General features: G+C 30.2%; 1 protein-coding gene across 2 annotated transcripts; it reads left to right on the forward strand.

Moving 5' to 3' along the window:
• The first annotated feature begins 8,942 nt into the window (after positions 1–8,942).
• LOC108471294 (uncharacterized) lies at positions 8,943–13,081 on the forward strand. Of its 2 annotated transcripts, none has more exons than XR_008272677.1 (4): positions 8,943–9,014; positions 11,362–11,434; positions 11,699–11,815; positions 12,710–13,081. XR_008272677.1 is itself a non-coding variant. In XM_017772936.2 (4 exons), exons 1-4 carry the CDS (start codon positions 9,100–9,102, stop codon positions 12,726–12,728), a joined length of 354 nt encoding a protein of 117 aa, XP_017628425.1. In that variant the 5' UTR covers positions 8,943–9,099; the 3' UTR covers positions 12,729–13,081. The 2 variants fall into 2 exon arrangements, 1 of the variants encoding a protein (XP_017628425.1); XM_017772936.2 differs by having other exon boundaries at positions 8,943–9,244.
• Positions 13,082–13,394: the final 313 nt, after the last annotated feature.

The raw sequence follows: 13,394 nt of genomic DNA on the forward strand, positions 1-13,394 counted from the left end.
CAATAGCCAAAAATGCCACAAAAAATCATTTTATTTTAAGGTTTAGGGTTTAGAGTCTATAGTTTACAATTTATGATTTGGGGTTTAATGTTTTAGGGTTTTAAGGTTTTATGGTTGATGACTTTAGTGTTTAGTGTTTAGTGTTTAGTGTTTAGTCTTTAGTGTTTAGGATTTAGGATTTAGGGGTTTAAAGTTTAGCGCAAAAAATCATTTTATTTTAAACAAAACCGTGCCACTTTGCTCCCTGTATTCGCACCCATCATCCAAGTGGCCATCATGTATTCGTTCTAGCAACTCATGCACTCTTTCATCCTCTTCTATTTATTATTTAACTAGTTTCTTTATATTAATTAAAATAAAATTTATTTTTAATTTAATATGTAAAATCTTCTGAAAAAATTAATGACACGTAAAACAATTGAAACTAAAAACATAGAAAAATATATGTTAAAATGAAAAAATTAAAATACTGTTATTTAAAATAATTTTAAAGTTTTTGGGTATATAACTGATTGTTTTTAATTTATATATTAAATAATTTCTTATATAATTGTAAAGAGATAATATTAATTTTAATATATTAAAATTATCATTATAGTTTAAATTATTTAAGAGATAATAGATAAACTTTGTATATATTAAAATTAAAAAATTGCTAACTCATGCATCTCTAGAGAAACAAAATTAATTAGTAAGTTGGAAAAGTTATTTAAATTTCCTAAAATGTTTAAAGAATATATAATTACGGAAGAGAAAAATTTTTTCAAGCTTTGTTGTTTTTGTTTTCATATTTTGAAATTTTTGGTTTTGTTTTCTTACATAAAAAATTATATAAAATTTCAAATTTTATCTAATTCTTTTAAATATTACTTAAATTTTAAAATTTATTTATTTAAAATTGATATGAAAGATATATTAATTCAATATAAAAATTGTATAAAAGTTAAGCATTAGCGGCGTTTATGAGAAAATGCCGCAAAAGGTAAGCAATAGTGGCCTTTTTGGTCCAAACAGCACAAAAAGTTGAGCAATAGTAGCGTTTTTGGTCAAACGCTACGGATATGTATTATTTTTTGCAAAATGGTGTTGTTTTGTTAGCCCCGAATTGCCTTGCTCTTTTTCCCAAACTCAGTTCCTCCTCCCCAAAATCCCTAAGTAATTTCCTCAGTACCCTTTCCCTTTTTCCTCAATTCATTTCCCCCAAATCAGTTCCCACTCACCCCCCCTGAAATCCCTAATTTCACTCAAAATCCCTATTTTTTCCCCATTTTATTTTCCCCAAATCATTTCTTCCCTACCTTGAAATCCCTAACTATAACAGCCCGATTTTGGGCCTAGTCAGAATAGTGGTTTCGGAACCACTATTCTGGGGCTGGAGAAATTATTTTTAATGACATTTTATGTGTTATAGCATGATTATATGAGTGCATGAAAGTTTTGGTGAAATAATTTTAGCGATTTCATGCTTAATTGCGAAAAAAGACTAAATAGCGTAAAGGGCAAAAGTTTTGTTTTGCTAGCTAAAGGTGTCAAATAGCTATAGAATATTAAATTAGGGTCTTTATTGAGTTAATAGACTATAAGTATGTTAGTGGCTGATCAAGGAGACAACAAAAGGTTGAAAAGTCAAAGTTGGTGTGCATTAGGTGACTTATTTGGTAATAAAATAAAACAAAAAGAAAAAATTGTTGTCATCTTTTCATCTTCCTTCTTCCCCACCAAAAATACCAGCAAATATGGGGTTTTGAAAGCTCAAAAATTTCAGCAACTTATATCCCTTACAAGTAAGTGATTTAGATGCCTATTTTTAATAATTTTTGTAGTTTTGGAACCCTTGTAGCATGAACTAGCTAATGGGGGGACTATTTTGTGAAATGGTTGATAGTCTAGGGATTTGTCATGAAAAGATTTATGTTGTTTTCTGAATTTTTATGGAAGAAAATGAGTCTTGGTTGTGTAATAAACAACTTTTGTGAAAAGATTTTCATGGAAAACACCTAAAAGGGTTATTTTGTAAAAGTTATAAAATAGGTTGTAATTGTGTGAAATAGTGGAAATTTGGGGTTGTCATAATAGTAATAATTGGTCGGTTAGCTTGGCTAATAAGGAAATTTGATAAAAATCGATTTCCGGGCCTAAGGGTAAAATGGCCATTTTTGTAAAAGTCTAGGGGCAAAATGGTCGTTTTGCCAAAAATGTGAATTTTGATTTTTCAAATTTATTTAGTGATTAAATGAGTGAATTTCATCATGTTAGATCAAAAAAATCGAGATTTGGGCTAAAATTGAGAAAGTGTGTGGTTAAAGACAAAAAGAGAATAATTAGCCGAAATTGCATTTAAGGTAAGCCCGTGTGATTAAATGAGCATGATATTTATGCCATTGTTATTATACTTAAAAATCTATCTTGCCATGATTGTATTAAATTTTAGGTTGATGATATTGTTTATGAGAAAGTGATGTCAAATGTAAATAACATTTACGTGTTGATTAAATGCTTAGAGATTTGATGGAATATGATATTCCATTGAAACGAGAAAGTTGTATGTAAATAATACAACTACATTGTTATTATATGTGTTTAAATTGATATAGCATGAATTGCTTGGTTGTGGAAATGATTATGTTTAATGAATATTGAGATAGTAGAATTCCCGTTTGAACCTTAAGAAACAATTCGGATATTCATGCATGACATTCGGGTTATTTGTGTGCCAGTGTAAGACATGTCTGGGGCATGCATCGGCTACGAGATGTGTCAGTGTAAGACTATGTCTGGGGCATGGCATCGGCACGGATATGTGAGAGCTGGTGTAAGACCATGTCTGGGACATGGCATCGACTTGATGGATGAGCCAGTGTAAAACCATGTCTGGGACATGGCATCGGCATTAACCCTATGTTTGAGGCTTAGTGAATATCCGTTAGCTTTCCAAATGGTTCAAACGGTGAGAGTTACTGTTTAAGCTAAATGAGAAAGGTTATGACCATATTGTGAGTGGTACAGGTACTTACATGAAATTGATGAGATGTGAATTCAATTCGAGTTATATGATTAGTAAGGAATGAATATGAGCATGTTAAGTAACACAAGTATGTATGCCAAGCTCATGAGAAATGATTTCAGTTTATGATACACATTTAGTGAAGATGTAAATAGGTAATTCATGCTTATGAGAATGATTTTATGATGACCTTCTGATTATAGGTCTATAATTATGATGTATGAATATGTAACCTTACCAATGTGGTGAAAATGAATTAATATGGTGTGATAAACTTAGTATCTTTAATTTACACTAAAATAGTTTTGGACAACAGCCATAGTCCGAATTTGAAAATCCACCAAAAATTGTGAAAATTGAGTTAGAGGATGAATAAAATATGAAATTAAATCCTAATGAGTCTAGTTTCACATAGAAGAAACGGTGTAAGCAAAAGAGTTTCATATTATGAAATATTTAAATTGTTGTGAGATAGAGTCAAAATGACTTCGAAATCCCTTGTTCTGATTTGAGAAAATCATTGAAAATTGTAAAAAAATATTTATGAGTTATAATTTATATTATTAAATTATTAATGAGTATATTTTCAATATAAATAGACGGGAACATCATCCGAGTCCCGTATTATGAGATAATTAATTTTTAGTGAAGAGGGGTCAGAACTGTCAGACAACGAAAAAGGGGTAAATTTAAGGAATAAACTGTACTAATTGGCTAAACCAAAAATTTTAAAAATTTTATGGAAAGAATATATATGAGTCTAGTTTTAGGTAAAATTAGCGGAACATAATTTTGAGTTCCTTAGCTCCAGATATAAATAATTTTGTGACTGTGACTCGAGAAAACAGCTTGACTGGAACACGAGTAAAAATGCAAATAGGGTTGTATTACCATAAGGAGCAAGTTGATAAATTGCTTATTATTTTCATACGGTCTTACTAAGATATAAAGTTTACTCCCTTACTTTCCTTTCCTTTAGTGTTTTCAGGTTAGCTCGGGGTTGGAGATCGTCGGAGGCAGCATCACACGCATCACACTATCAAGTCGCTACCTTTGGAATATTGAAGTATATATTAGAAATTTCAAATGAGTGGCATGTATAGGGATCTAGTTGATTGACATGTATTACTTTGCTTTGGCCAAATGTGTTGGCTTATATTGAGTTATATGTATATGGCCATGAAATGTGGCTCATATTGATTATGGCTCGTAAGCCTAGCTATTCATGTCATGTCTAATGTTTATAATGTGACTATGTTTGTTTGCCATGCATGGTTGGTAATATGACATATGTGTTGGATGTATGCTCTAAGACCAATTGAGGAGGTCATAGCTATGCAGTAATTGTACGTTATAAACACAACGTGATAATGATTGAACATGAGTGCTTGATGGATAAGTTGGTAACCATAGTATAATGGTAAAAAGTGGTCATCAAAATGACAAGTCTTATTAATGTGAAATAAGGAATCTAGACTTGGTATCGCATGAGTAGATGCATTACTTGTAATAGGACATGTTAATGTTAAGAATACGTCTTAATAAAGAGTGTTTGATCACTAAAATGATGCCATGATTTGCAATTTTGATGTGCATAAGGCTGTAAGAGATTTTGGGTAACATGAAGGCTTGGAAAATAGCCTAAGCGTTGGCCACATGGGCTGAGACACGGCAGTGTGTCTCAATCTGCGAGGGACACGGCCTGGAGACACGGGCATGTGGCCCGACCGTGTGGTTCGATGTGCATACTGGCGTCATCAACAGAGAGTTACACGGCCTGAGGACACGGGCGTGCCAAAGGAACAAGGGCGTGTCCCTATGTCCACGCAGGCGTGTGACCCTGTTTCATGGAAAAATTTTCTAAGTTTTCCTGAAACTTTTCAAAGTTCTCGGTTTAGTCCCGAATCAATTTCGATGAATGTTTTGGGCTTCATAGACCCAAATAAGGGACGACATGCATGTGTTTGAAAGGTTTTGAATTAAAAGAGATTTTATGGCCCGATTTTTGCATGAATGTGTATGTTTAAGTCTGGTAATGCCTTGTACCCTATTCTGGCATCGGGCATGGGTAAGGGGTGTTACACTAACAATTTTTCCAATTCCATTTATTTTTTCCCCATCTTTTTTTCCCCAAATCGGTAGCCCTTTGCATCGCTGTCGGCAGCCCTCTGTTGCTTTGCTCGGTAAGTTTTTTTTCCATTTTGTTTGATTGTTATTTTTTTATTGTTAAGTGAGTAAAACTATATTTTGTTTGATTAGTACCCATCTTTGGGTCAATAACAATCTGACAACACTCATTCAACAATTTGTATATGTTTTGAAAATGGCACTGCTTTTTTCTCTTCTCCACCTATTGATTGATGGCTTAGCAAATTCTAACATTAGGGAAAGAATAAAAGATGGACTAATTGAAGATAACATGTCTACTTTATGGGTGTTTTTGTATCAGATTATTTTTCTGCAACAAATAAAATCTATTTAATCTCACAAAATAAAAAAAAACTCACAGAGAAAATCAGTGAATGTACCACATTTTGTCATTGTTTCAACCATAACCTTATGTATGCCAAACTTAAATTTCTTCAAATTTTTTTGAGGAAGACAATGTGTTTGTTTGATTGTAAATTCAGAACTTAAAGCAAAAGGGATTAAATTCATAAACAGATTAATCAACATGAAGATGTCACTTCACTTCAATATTTGTACAAATGATCATCTTGATGCTGAAGAGATTTTCTATAGTAATTTGTAATACTTTGGTTTAAGTTTCATTTATATTTACTTTCTAAACTTGTGTTATTTTTAGGAGAGATTTGCTTTAGAGGTCTCGAATAATCATGTGAAGAAGGCATTAGAAAAAAAATGGAGAGACTATAGAAGTGCTTTAAAGAAGGAATATTTTAAGAAAAATATAAGCCTCGAAGAGAAATTGCAAAATGTCCCGTCAGGAATGCTGAGGTACCAATAGGAAGATGCAATTAGATTTTGGAATTCAAAGAAAGGAGAGATATTACATACTTCCAAACTCTTATAATTATTTCGGTTTATAGTATTTACTGTATATGTAATAATAATTTCATAATGTAGGATTATGAGCAAGTTAGAACTACAAGTAGGCAAAAACAAAAATTCACACACACGGCTGGGTCGAAAAGCTTTACTTGTTTAGCTAAGGACGAGGTATTTTGAATTTGTTAATTGTGTCAAATATTAATTACTTTCTACTAAATAATATTTTTACTACTATATTGTAGGAATTGTCGTTTGGTCAAAAAATTGGATGCCTTTAGCTTTTTGACATTACACATAGAAAGAAATAAGAATCTCCTATGACTACTGAAGCTGCAGAAATTATGGTATATTTACTTAATAAAATTTGAATTATTTTAAATATTTATCATTTTTAATTATATTGGTTTAATTTGTCGTTTGTAATGCAAATAATGGTAAGTTATGTTGCATTTGTTTTGATTATATATTTCGTTTCTAACTTTTTGATTGATTTATTAGGAGAAACTAAAGGATAAAAGGGCAAAGTATGAAGTGATCACTTCGAGTGCACTACAGCAAAACAGGTTTTTAGCGGCGTTTTTAGCGGCGTTTTTAGTGGCGTTTGGATTGAGAACACTGCAAAATAGCAGTGTTTTTCTCATAAACACCGCTAAAGGTAAAGCAGTAGTGACCTTTTTCCCATAAACGCCACAAAAGGTAAAGCAATAGCGACGTTTATGAAAAAACGCTGCTAAAGGTAAAGCAATAAATATTTTTTTACTTTTATTAACACGACACCGTTTTGATAGCATTCATTAACTTTGATTCTTTTTTCTCAGAACCGGTATCACGTGATAGTTCTATTAATCTTGACGATATTGATAACTAAATTATTATTGAAGTTTTGGGTCCTTAAAGGTATGGTCGGGTTCGATTTAAAGGATCTTTTGTTAACCCAACCCAATATTCTGGATCCAGCTCGCAACAATACATGCCTTGGGGGAGTCAGGCTCAAGCTGAAGTTCAAAGGTTAAGAGACCAGATTACTCAGATGCAAGCGAGCATAGTTGAGCAAATTACTCAACTTAAAGCGGAGGCAACATCGAAAGAAGCAGAGGTTCAAAGAAATATAAAGAACTCTAGCTACAACTTAAAGTGGAGGCAGTAGCAAGGGAAGCAGAGCAAAGCAGAAAATATGACGCACTCCAGCTACAACTTTAAAATATGATGTAGATGTTTCAGTAGTTGCAGAATCCTCCATCTTAGATGTTTGTTTTCTTATTCACTACAGCAAAACAGGTTTCTAGCGGCGTTTTTAGCGGCGTTAGAATGAAACACGAGCATTAGCGTCGCTTTTTAACAAACGCCGCTATAGGTTCACCTTTAGCGGCGCTCCGCAAAACTTATGCTCAATGCCGTTCTTTTAACTGAGCTTCAGTGGTGTTAGTGGCACTTTTTTAAAAATGCCGCTATAAATCAAGTATTAGCGGCGCTTTCAAAAAAACGCCACAAAAAATTTTATTGAGCTTTTAATGGCTTTAGCGGCGCTTTTTTAAAAACGCTGCTATAGGTACACTTTTAGCGGCGTTTTTTAAAAAACGCCGCTAATGCTCGATAAAAAATTTTTGCGTCGCTTTTAGTGGCTTTAGCGGCGCTTTTTTAAAAACACCGCTATAGATCGAGTATTAGCGGCGCTTTTTGAAAAACATTGCAAAAATATTTCATCTATCTATTTATAATTTAACTGGTTTATTTATATTAAAATACAATTTATTTTTAATTGAATATTTAAATTCTTGAGAAAAAATAATGACACGTAGAAAAAATTTTAAAGTAAAAACATAGAAAAATATTTGTTAAAAATGGGAAAAATTAAAATACTATTATTTAAAATAATTTTAAAGATTTTTGGTATATGACTGGTTGTTTTTAATTTATATGTTAAATGTTTTCTTATATAATTGTAAAAAGATAGTATTAATTTTAAAATATTAAATTAATTATCATATAGTTTAGGGTTTATGGTTTAGGGCATATGGTTAAGGGTTTAAGGTTTATGAGTTACCATTTTAAGGTTTATGGATTATTGGTTTAGGGATTATGGTTTAAAGTTTAGGGGTTATGGGTTTAAGGATTATGGTTTAAGGGTTAGGGGTTAGGGGTCTAAAGTTAAGGATTTATGTTTTAAGACTTAGGGTTTATGGTTTAAGGATTATGGATTAGGGATTAGAGAATAGGAGTTTAGGGTTTAGATTAATTAGTGTTTTTTAATTTATATGATAAATATTTTCTTATATAATTGTAAAAGAGATAGTATTAATTTTAAAATATTGAATCAATTATTATTATAGTTTAGGGTTTACGGTTTAGGGTATATGGTTAAGGGTTTAAGGTTTATGAGTTACTGTTTTAAGGTTTATGAGTTACTGTTTTAAGAGTTGGGATTTAAAGTTTAGGGGTTAGGACTTAAGGGTTTAAGGTTAATGTTTTATGTTTTAAGATTTTAGGGTTCAGAGTTTAGAGATTAGGGGTTTAGGGTTTAGATTAATTAGTATTTTTAATTTATATATTAAATAATTTCTTATATAATTGTAAAAGAGATAATATTAATTTTAATATCTTAAAATTATGATTATAGTTTAAATTATTTAAGAGATAATAGATAAACTTTGTATATATTAAATGGTTTAGGATTTAAAGTTTACTTGATATTTGTTAAATGATGAAATTTTATATAATCAATTAATGTTTTTATTTTCAAAATATTTAATCTAAATCATTTGATATATTTAAATATTATATTTAAAAATTTGATAACAAATAAAATAAAATATAAAATAGAGATAGTGGCATTTTATAAAAATATAAAAAAAATACAATAACGACAATTTTAGCATTTTTATAAAAAACGCAGCAAAAATGATTTTACTTGAAAAAAATGACGCCATTTTATCCCCAAATTTCCCCCCTAAACCCCCGACTTTTCCCCTAAAACTGGTATCCTCAAAACACCCTTTAGGTGTTTCTCTCTGCCACTTTTGCTACTTTCCAATTTTCCCAGCTAAATAGTTTTCTTTTAAAAATTTTGAATTCTTCTTGCATTCATGTGCTCCACTGATCTGAAACTGTCATGCTCTTTCTTTTTCATTAACCCATTGCATTATTCCACTTCACTTTGTTCTAAATTTTCAGATTTCCATCTGGGCTTTTATCTTCCCCTGTTTTTATTTTGTGGGTTCTATAGACAAGGTAAATCTGTTTGTTTCATTGTAAAAGTTGTTTACAACATTAATTTTCCCGAGAAAGCTTTTCTATGAGCAGTTTTTTTTTCCTCCTTTGGAGATGTAGTGTCATGTTAATTGTTTGCAATTTTTTTATTTTAGTTTTTCCTTATTCAGAAGCTGCAGGATTTGAGATTATTTATTTTAAAGCTAGTGATTTGAAAGAGTTTTTTTTTTAAAATTTTAAATTACAGCCATGGATTTGAAAATTTCAGCTATTCGCATGACTTGGTAAACTGAAGCTTTATTGGGTTTCTCTATGGCGATTTTAGTTCTTTTTGGTTGGTGGGTTCAATTCAGATTTGGTGGTTAAATATATTTTGTTCTTAAATTTTCGTTGATATATTACTTGTATCTTATATTTCAAAGATTGTAAGTCAAAATTCCAATTTTTTTTTGTGGTCATTTTTAAAGAATTGGCTCCTCATATTGAGGATTTGATTGATAGACTTGTGCTCTTGTGTTTTAAGTACTCTTAATGATTACTTACAATGCATTATTGTAGGAATACATGTAATATTGAACCAGCTAAACTCCTCTGATTCAATTTTCAGAGTAGTGATGCAGTGCTCTCTCAGGCCTAGAGTTGTTTGAGCACTATGATTGAGGAGCATTGCAGATCGTTGTATGCCTAATGTTTGTTTCATTTATTTCTTATTTGTCTGCTTGAGACTTTTTTTCTTCGTATCAATTCTTAGCTTCAGTTTTTTCTATATTTTTTGTTTTCTGTTTAAACTTTGAAAGATTTTGATGTAGTTTATCGAAGAGTTCGATTTATTGAATTTTCTTGATCTGTTTATTCTTTCTGCTAAACCTACGTGTTGGAAATTTTGGGTACTTAAGAGATTCAGGCATTTAGCAGACATTTTACTTATCTAACTTGTGTGGTATTTAGGTGACAAGATTGAAAAATTAGTTAGGTAGTTATTGGGTTTCGGTATTATGAAATATTATTAGGTTCAAGTATCAGTACCCAAAATTGTGGTTATCCTGCCCTTGCCAGTCCTTGATTCATTTGTAAGAGGCTGCTTGTGGTAGTAGTAGAGTCATATATCTTTCTGTTTATATCTGAATATAGCCATGAGTCAACTGAATGCCATATCTAATAGATGTGCTTTGGGAGCCTTAGTTTGCTTTAGTGTTGGCATTTTCTTGGGTTCTGGCTATTTATCTTGGACTTTAATCTTAAAAATTGTTTAGTTTAGGTCATTATCAGTTTCTTAGTGCTTGTTTCCAAATTTGATGCATTCTATATTGGTCTTAATTTTGATTTGTTTGTGGTCTTACTAATAACCACATTGCATGTGTCTCCAACTCTTTTAATGGAAATTACGCCTTTCCATTCTATTCCCTTAAAGTTAAAGAATGATTTTTTCCTTTGAATGTAATTTAGTGCAACTTATAATTGTGAGAGTTTGTTTGTTATATTTACATAGTCTCGACTTCCTTATGCTACATAACCTGGATAGTGACTTTTAATTATATCCCTCTGTTAAGACTTAGTAGTTTGCTAGCAATTTTTATTGTTTGATAATTGCCTCAACTAAAATTATATAAAATATTTTATGTTATATTAAATTTTTACCTCTATGATAGGCAACAAGGTGACTTTTTATCATGGAAAATGTTAGGTAATATGCTTGTATGTATGCCCATACAAATATTACTCAATTTTACATTATTTTAAAAATCTAAATCCAAATCTTGAAAAACTAATTTCCAATTTTTTTTCTTTTAAATTCAATCAATCTACTAAACTTATGTTTTAGATTTTCTCTCTTTAAAATGATAGGCTTATGGTTTTGAAGAATCATAAAATGGGCAATCAAATAGCTTTATTCGACTGCTGTCAATTTACCTTTTCTTTATTGAAACAATATTTAAAAAAGCTAGCAATTTATTTTTTTTTGTAAAATAATATAATATTATGAAATTTAAATGAAAAAAATATGGTAATATTAATTTATTTTTATAATGACACTTTGAATACATTGTGCATTTTTCTTAATTGCTAAATTTGTCTTTTTTAGTTACAATCCTGGTCCTTTTTATTGCTGAATCTAGTCTGTTCTTTTGCATCTGAAGGCACACCTTGCATCATAGATTGTGTGATGGCTGAGCTTGAAAAATTGGGGCAAAAGTACCGTGTAGCTTTGAGGTAAAGCCTCCATTAACCTTTAATATATAGTATCTCTTTACAGTGTCTTATCTGGCTAAATGCATCTAAATGTTAGTCTCTGTTTCTTAATTTGCCCTCAAACTGTTTTGGAACCTTGATTCATTTGTTTCCATACGACTTGGTTCAATGCTTCTGAATGTTAGTCTTTGTTTCTTAATTTGCCCCCAATCTACCTTTTGTACTTTACACTTAACTGTCCTATCTCTATTCTACCTTGGCTATTCATTGCTTTTTATGTTACAGGTGTAGTTTCATGAACTTTTCTAGAAATACAAGGTGCTTAAAGTGTAAAGAAAAGGGTCCAAAGAGGGTTGCAACGGATGATGTTCAAATGAAGAAAGGGGATTGGAACTGCCCAGGGTAAGTTTCTTTTTGGTTTATATTGTTAAGAAGCCTTTTTGTTCTTCACGAATATCCATCTTCAGTATAATTCTATTAAATAGAATTTGTACTGTAGTCCCATATTTTATGATCTGCTAGATGATTTGGCTACATCCATGCTTGTCCTCTTGTTGCAAACTAAGTCTCATGCATATCTTATTAACATAGATTGTAATGCCATCAAGAAGTATGTTGCTTGTGTTGACCATTTGTGATTTGAACTTATTTTTAATGATATGGTGCAAACTGAAAGATCTTTGATACGTAAGGTCTTAGCACTAGTTAACGTTGCATACATTTGATTAATTAGCTTTTAAAATATATTTGTATAAAGAATCTTAATTTTTTACTAATTTAAATAATTTTTTATTTTTATATTTGTAAAAGAAATTAGCTAGTTATAAAATAAATAAAAATAGAATTTAGTTTGGTTGAGATGATTATAGTTTTCTAACTTACAAATAGTTCAAATTGAAATCAATTTATTTGAATAAATTGAAATTAAATTGAAATAACTAATAAAATGGTCAATTTATAGTTTTGTCCTCTATCATGCTAAAATTTAATATTTAATCCTCATACTTTGATTTGACATAATTTAATTTAATTGTTATCTATTAGTTCAATCAGTTAGTATTGTTGATTCTATCAAAATGCTAATTTGAATTTTATTATTTTAAAAATATAAATTTTAGCATTTTAGCCATAATAGTTAATATTGTTAATTGACTATTGAATTAATTTATTAAATTATATCAAATTAATTGAATGAGCTCTTTGTCATAATCATTATATTTAATTTGATGTTTCTCTCCAAAATTTTTATGACATAACAAGTTTATTCTAAAGAATCTTGGGTGGCAAATGGAACAGGAGAAACCAATTACACTAGATTGCGGTCCAAGAACAATTTGTAGAAGGCACATAATGACTGGCTCCTACCTTTACGAATGCTTGTGGGAGGCATTGCAGCAACGAATAAGAATGGGATTGATCAACATGCAGTTGACACCGTATGTGCTCTGAATTCGAATTCAGGTGTGAGTTTAAGATATTTTATGTGCAAAAAATTATTAGAGTGCCTTATGTTTGTATGTTAGTTAAGCAGATTATAGATAGAACCTGCAGTAGGATCAACTAATTAGTTGATCAAAAACTACACCCAATTTTGTAAACGTCTACTTGCATATTTGCATATACTTATTAATAATCTCATGTCAACTAATTATTCTTTTTTTTATTTAATTGTTTTGTTTTCAACATTTTATTTTTATTTGAGTTGAAAGAAAAAAACACGAATTGTAATTTTGACTTGGAAAAGAGAATATTCATTAGCGACTTAATTAATTTTTATTTTTATTTTTATTTTAATATTTAAGATAGCTTGAGTTCTAACTTTTGGATTTTAATTGTGTTATTAATTTATTATTTTAAATTCTAAATTCTAAATTCATTAATTTTTATATTTAGTTTTAAAGTTAAAATTTTAATAGAAAATTTAATTTAACTAATATTTTTATTTATCTTTAAAAGTATATAGTTTAAAGTTTAAATTTCA

Source organism: Gossypium arboreum, chromosome 10, assembly GCF_025698485.1.
Source record: "Gossypium arboreum isolate Shixiya-1 chromosome 10, ASM2569848v2, whole genome shotgun sequence".
NCBI lineage: Eukaryota > Viridiplantae > Streptophyta > Magnoliopsida > Malvales > Malvaceae > Gossypium > Gossypium arboreum.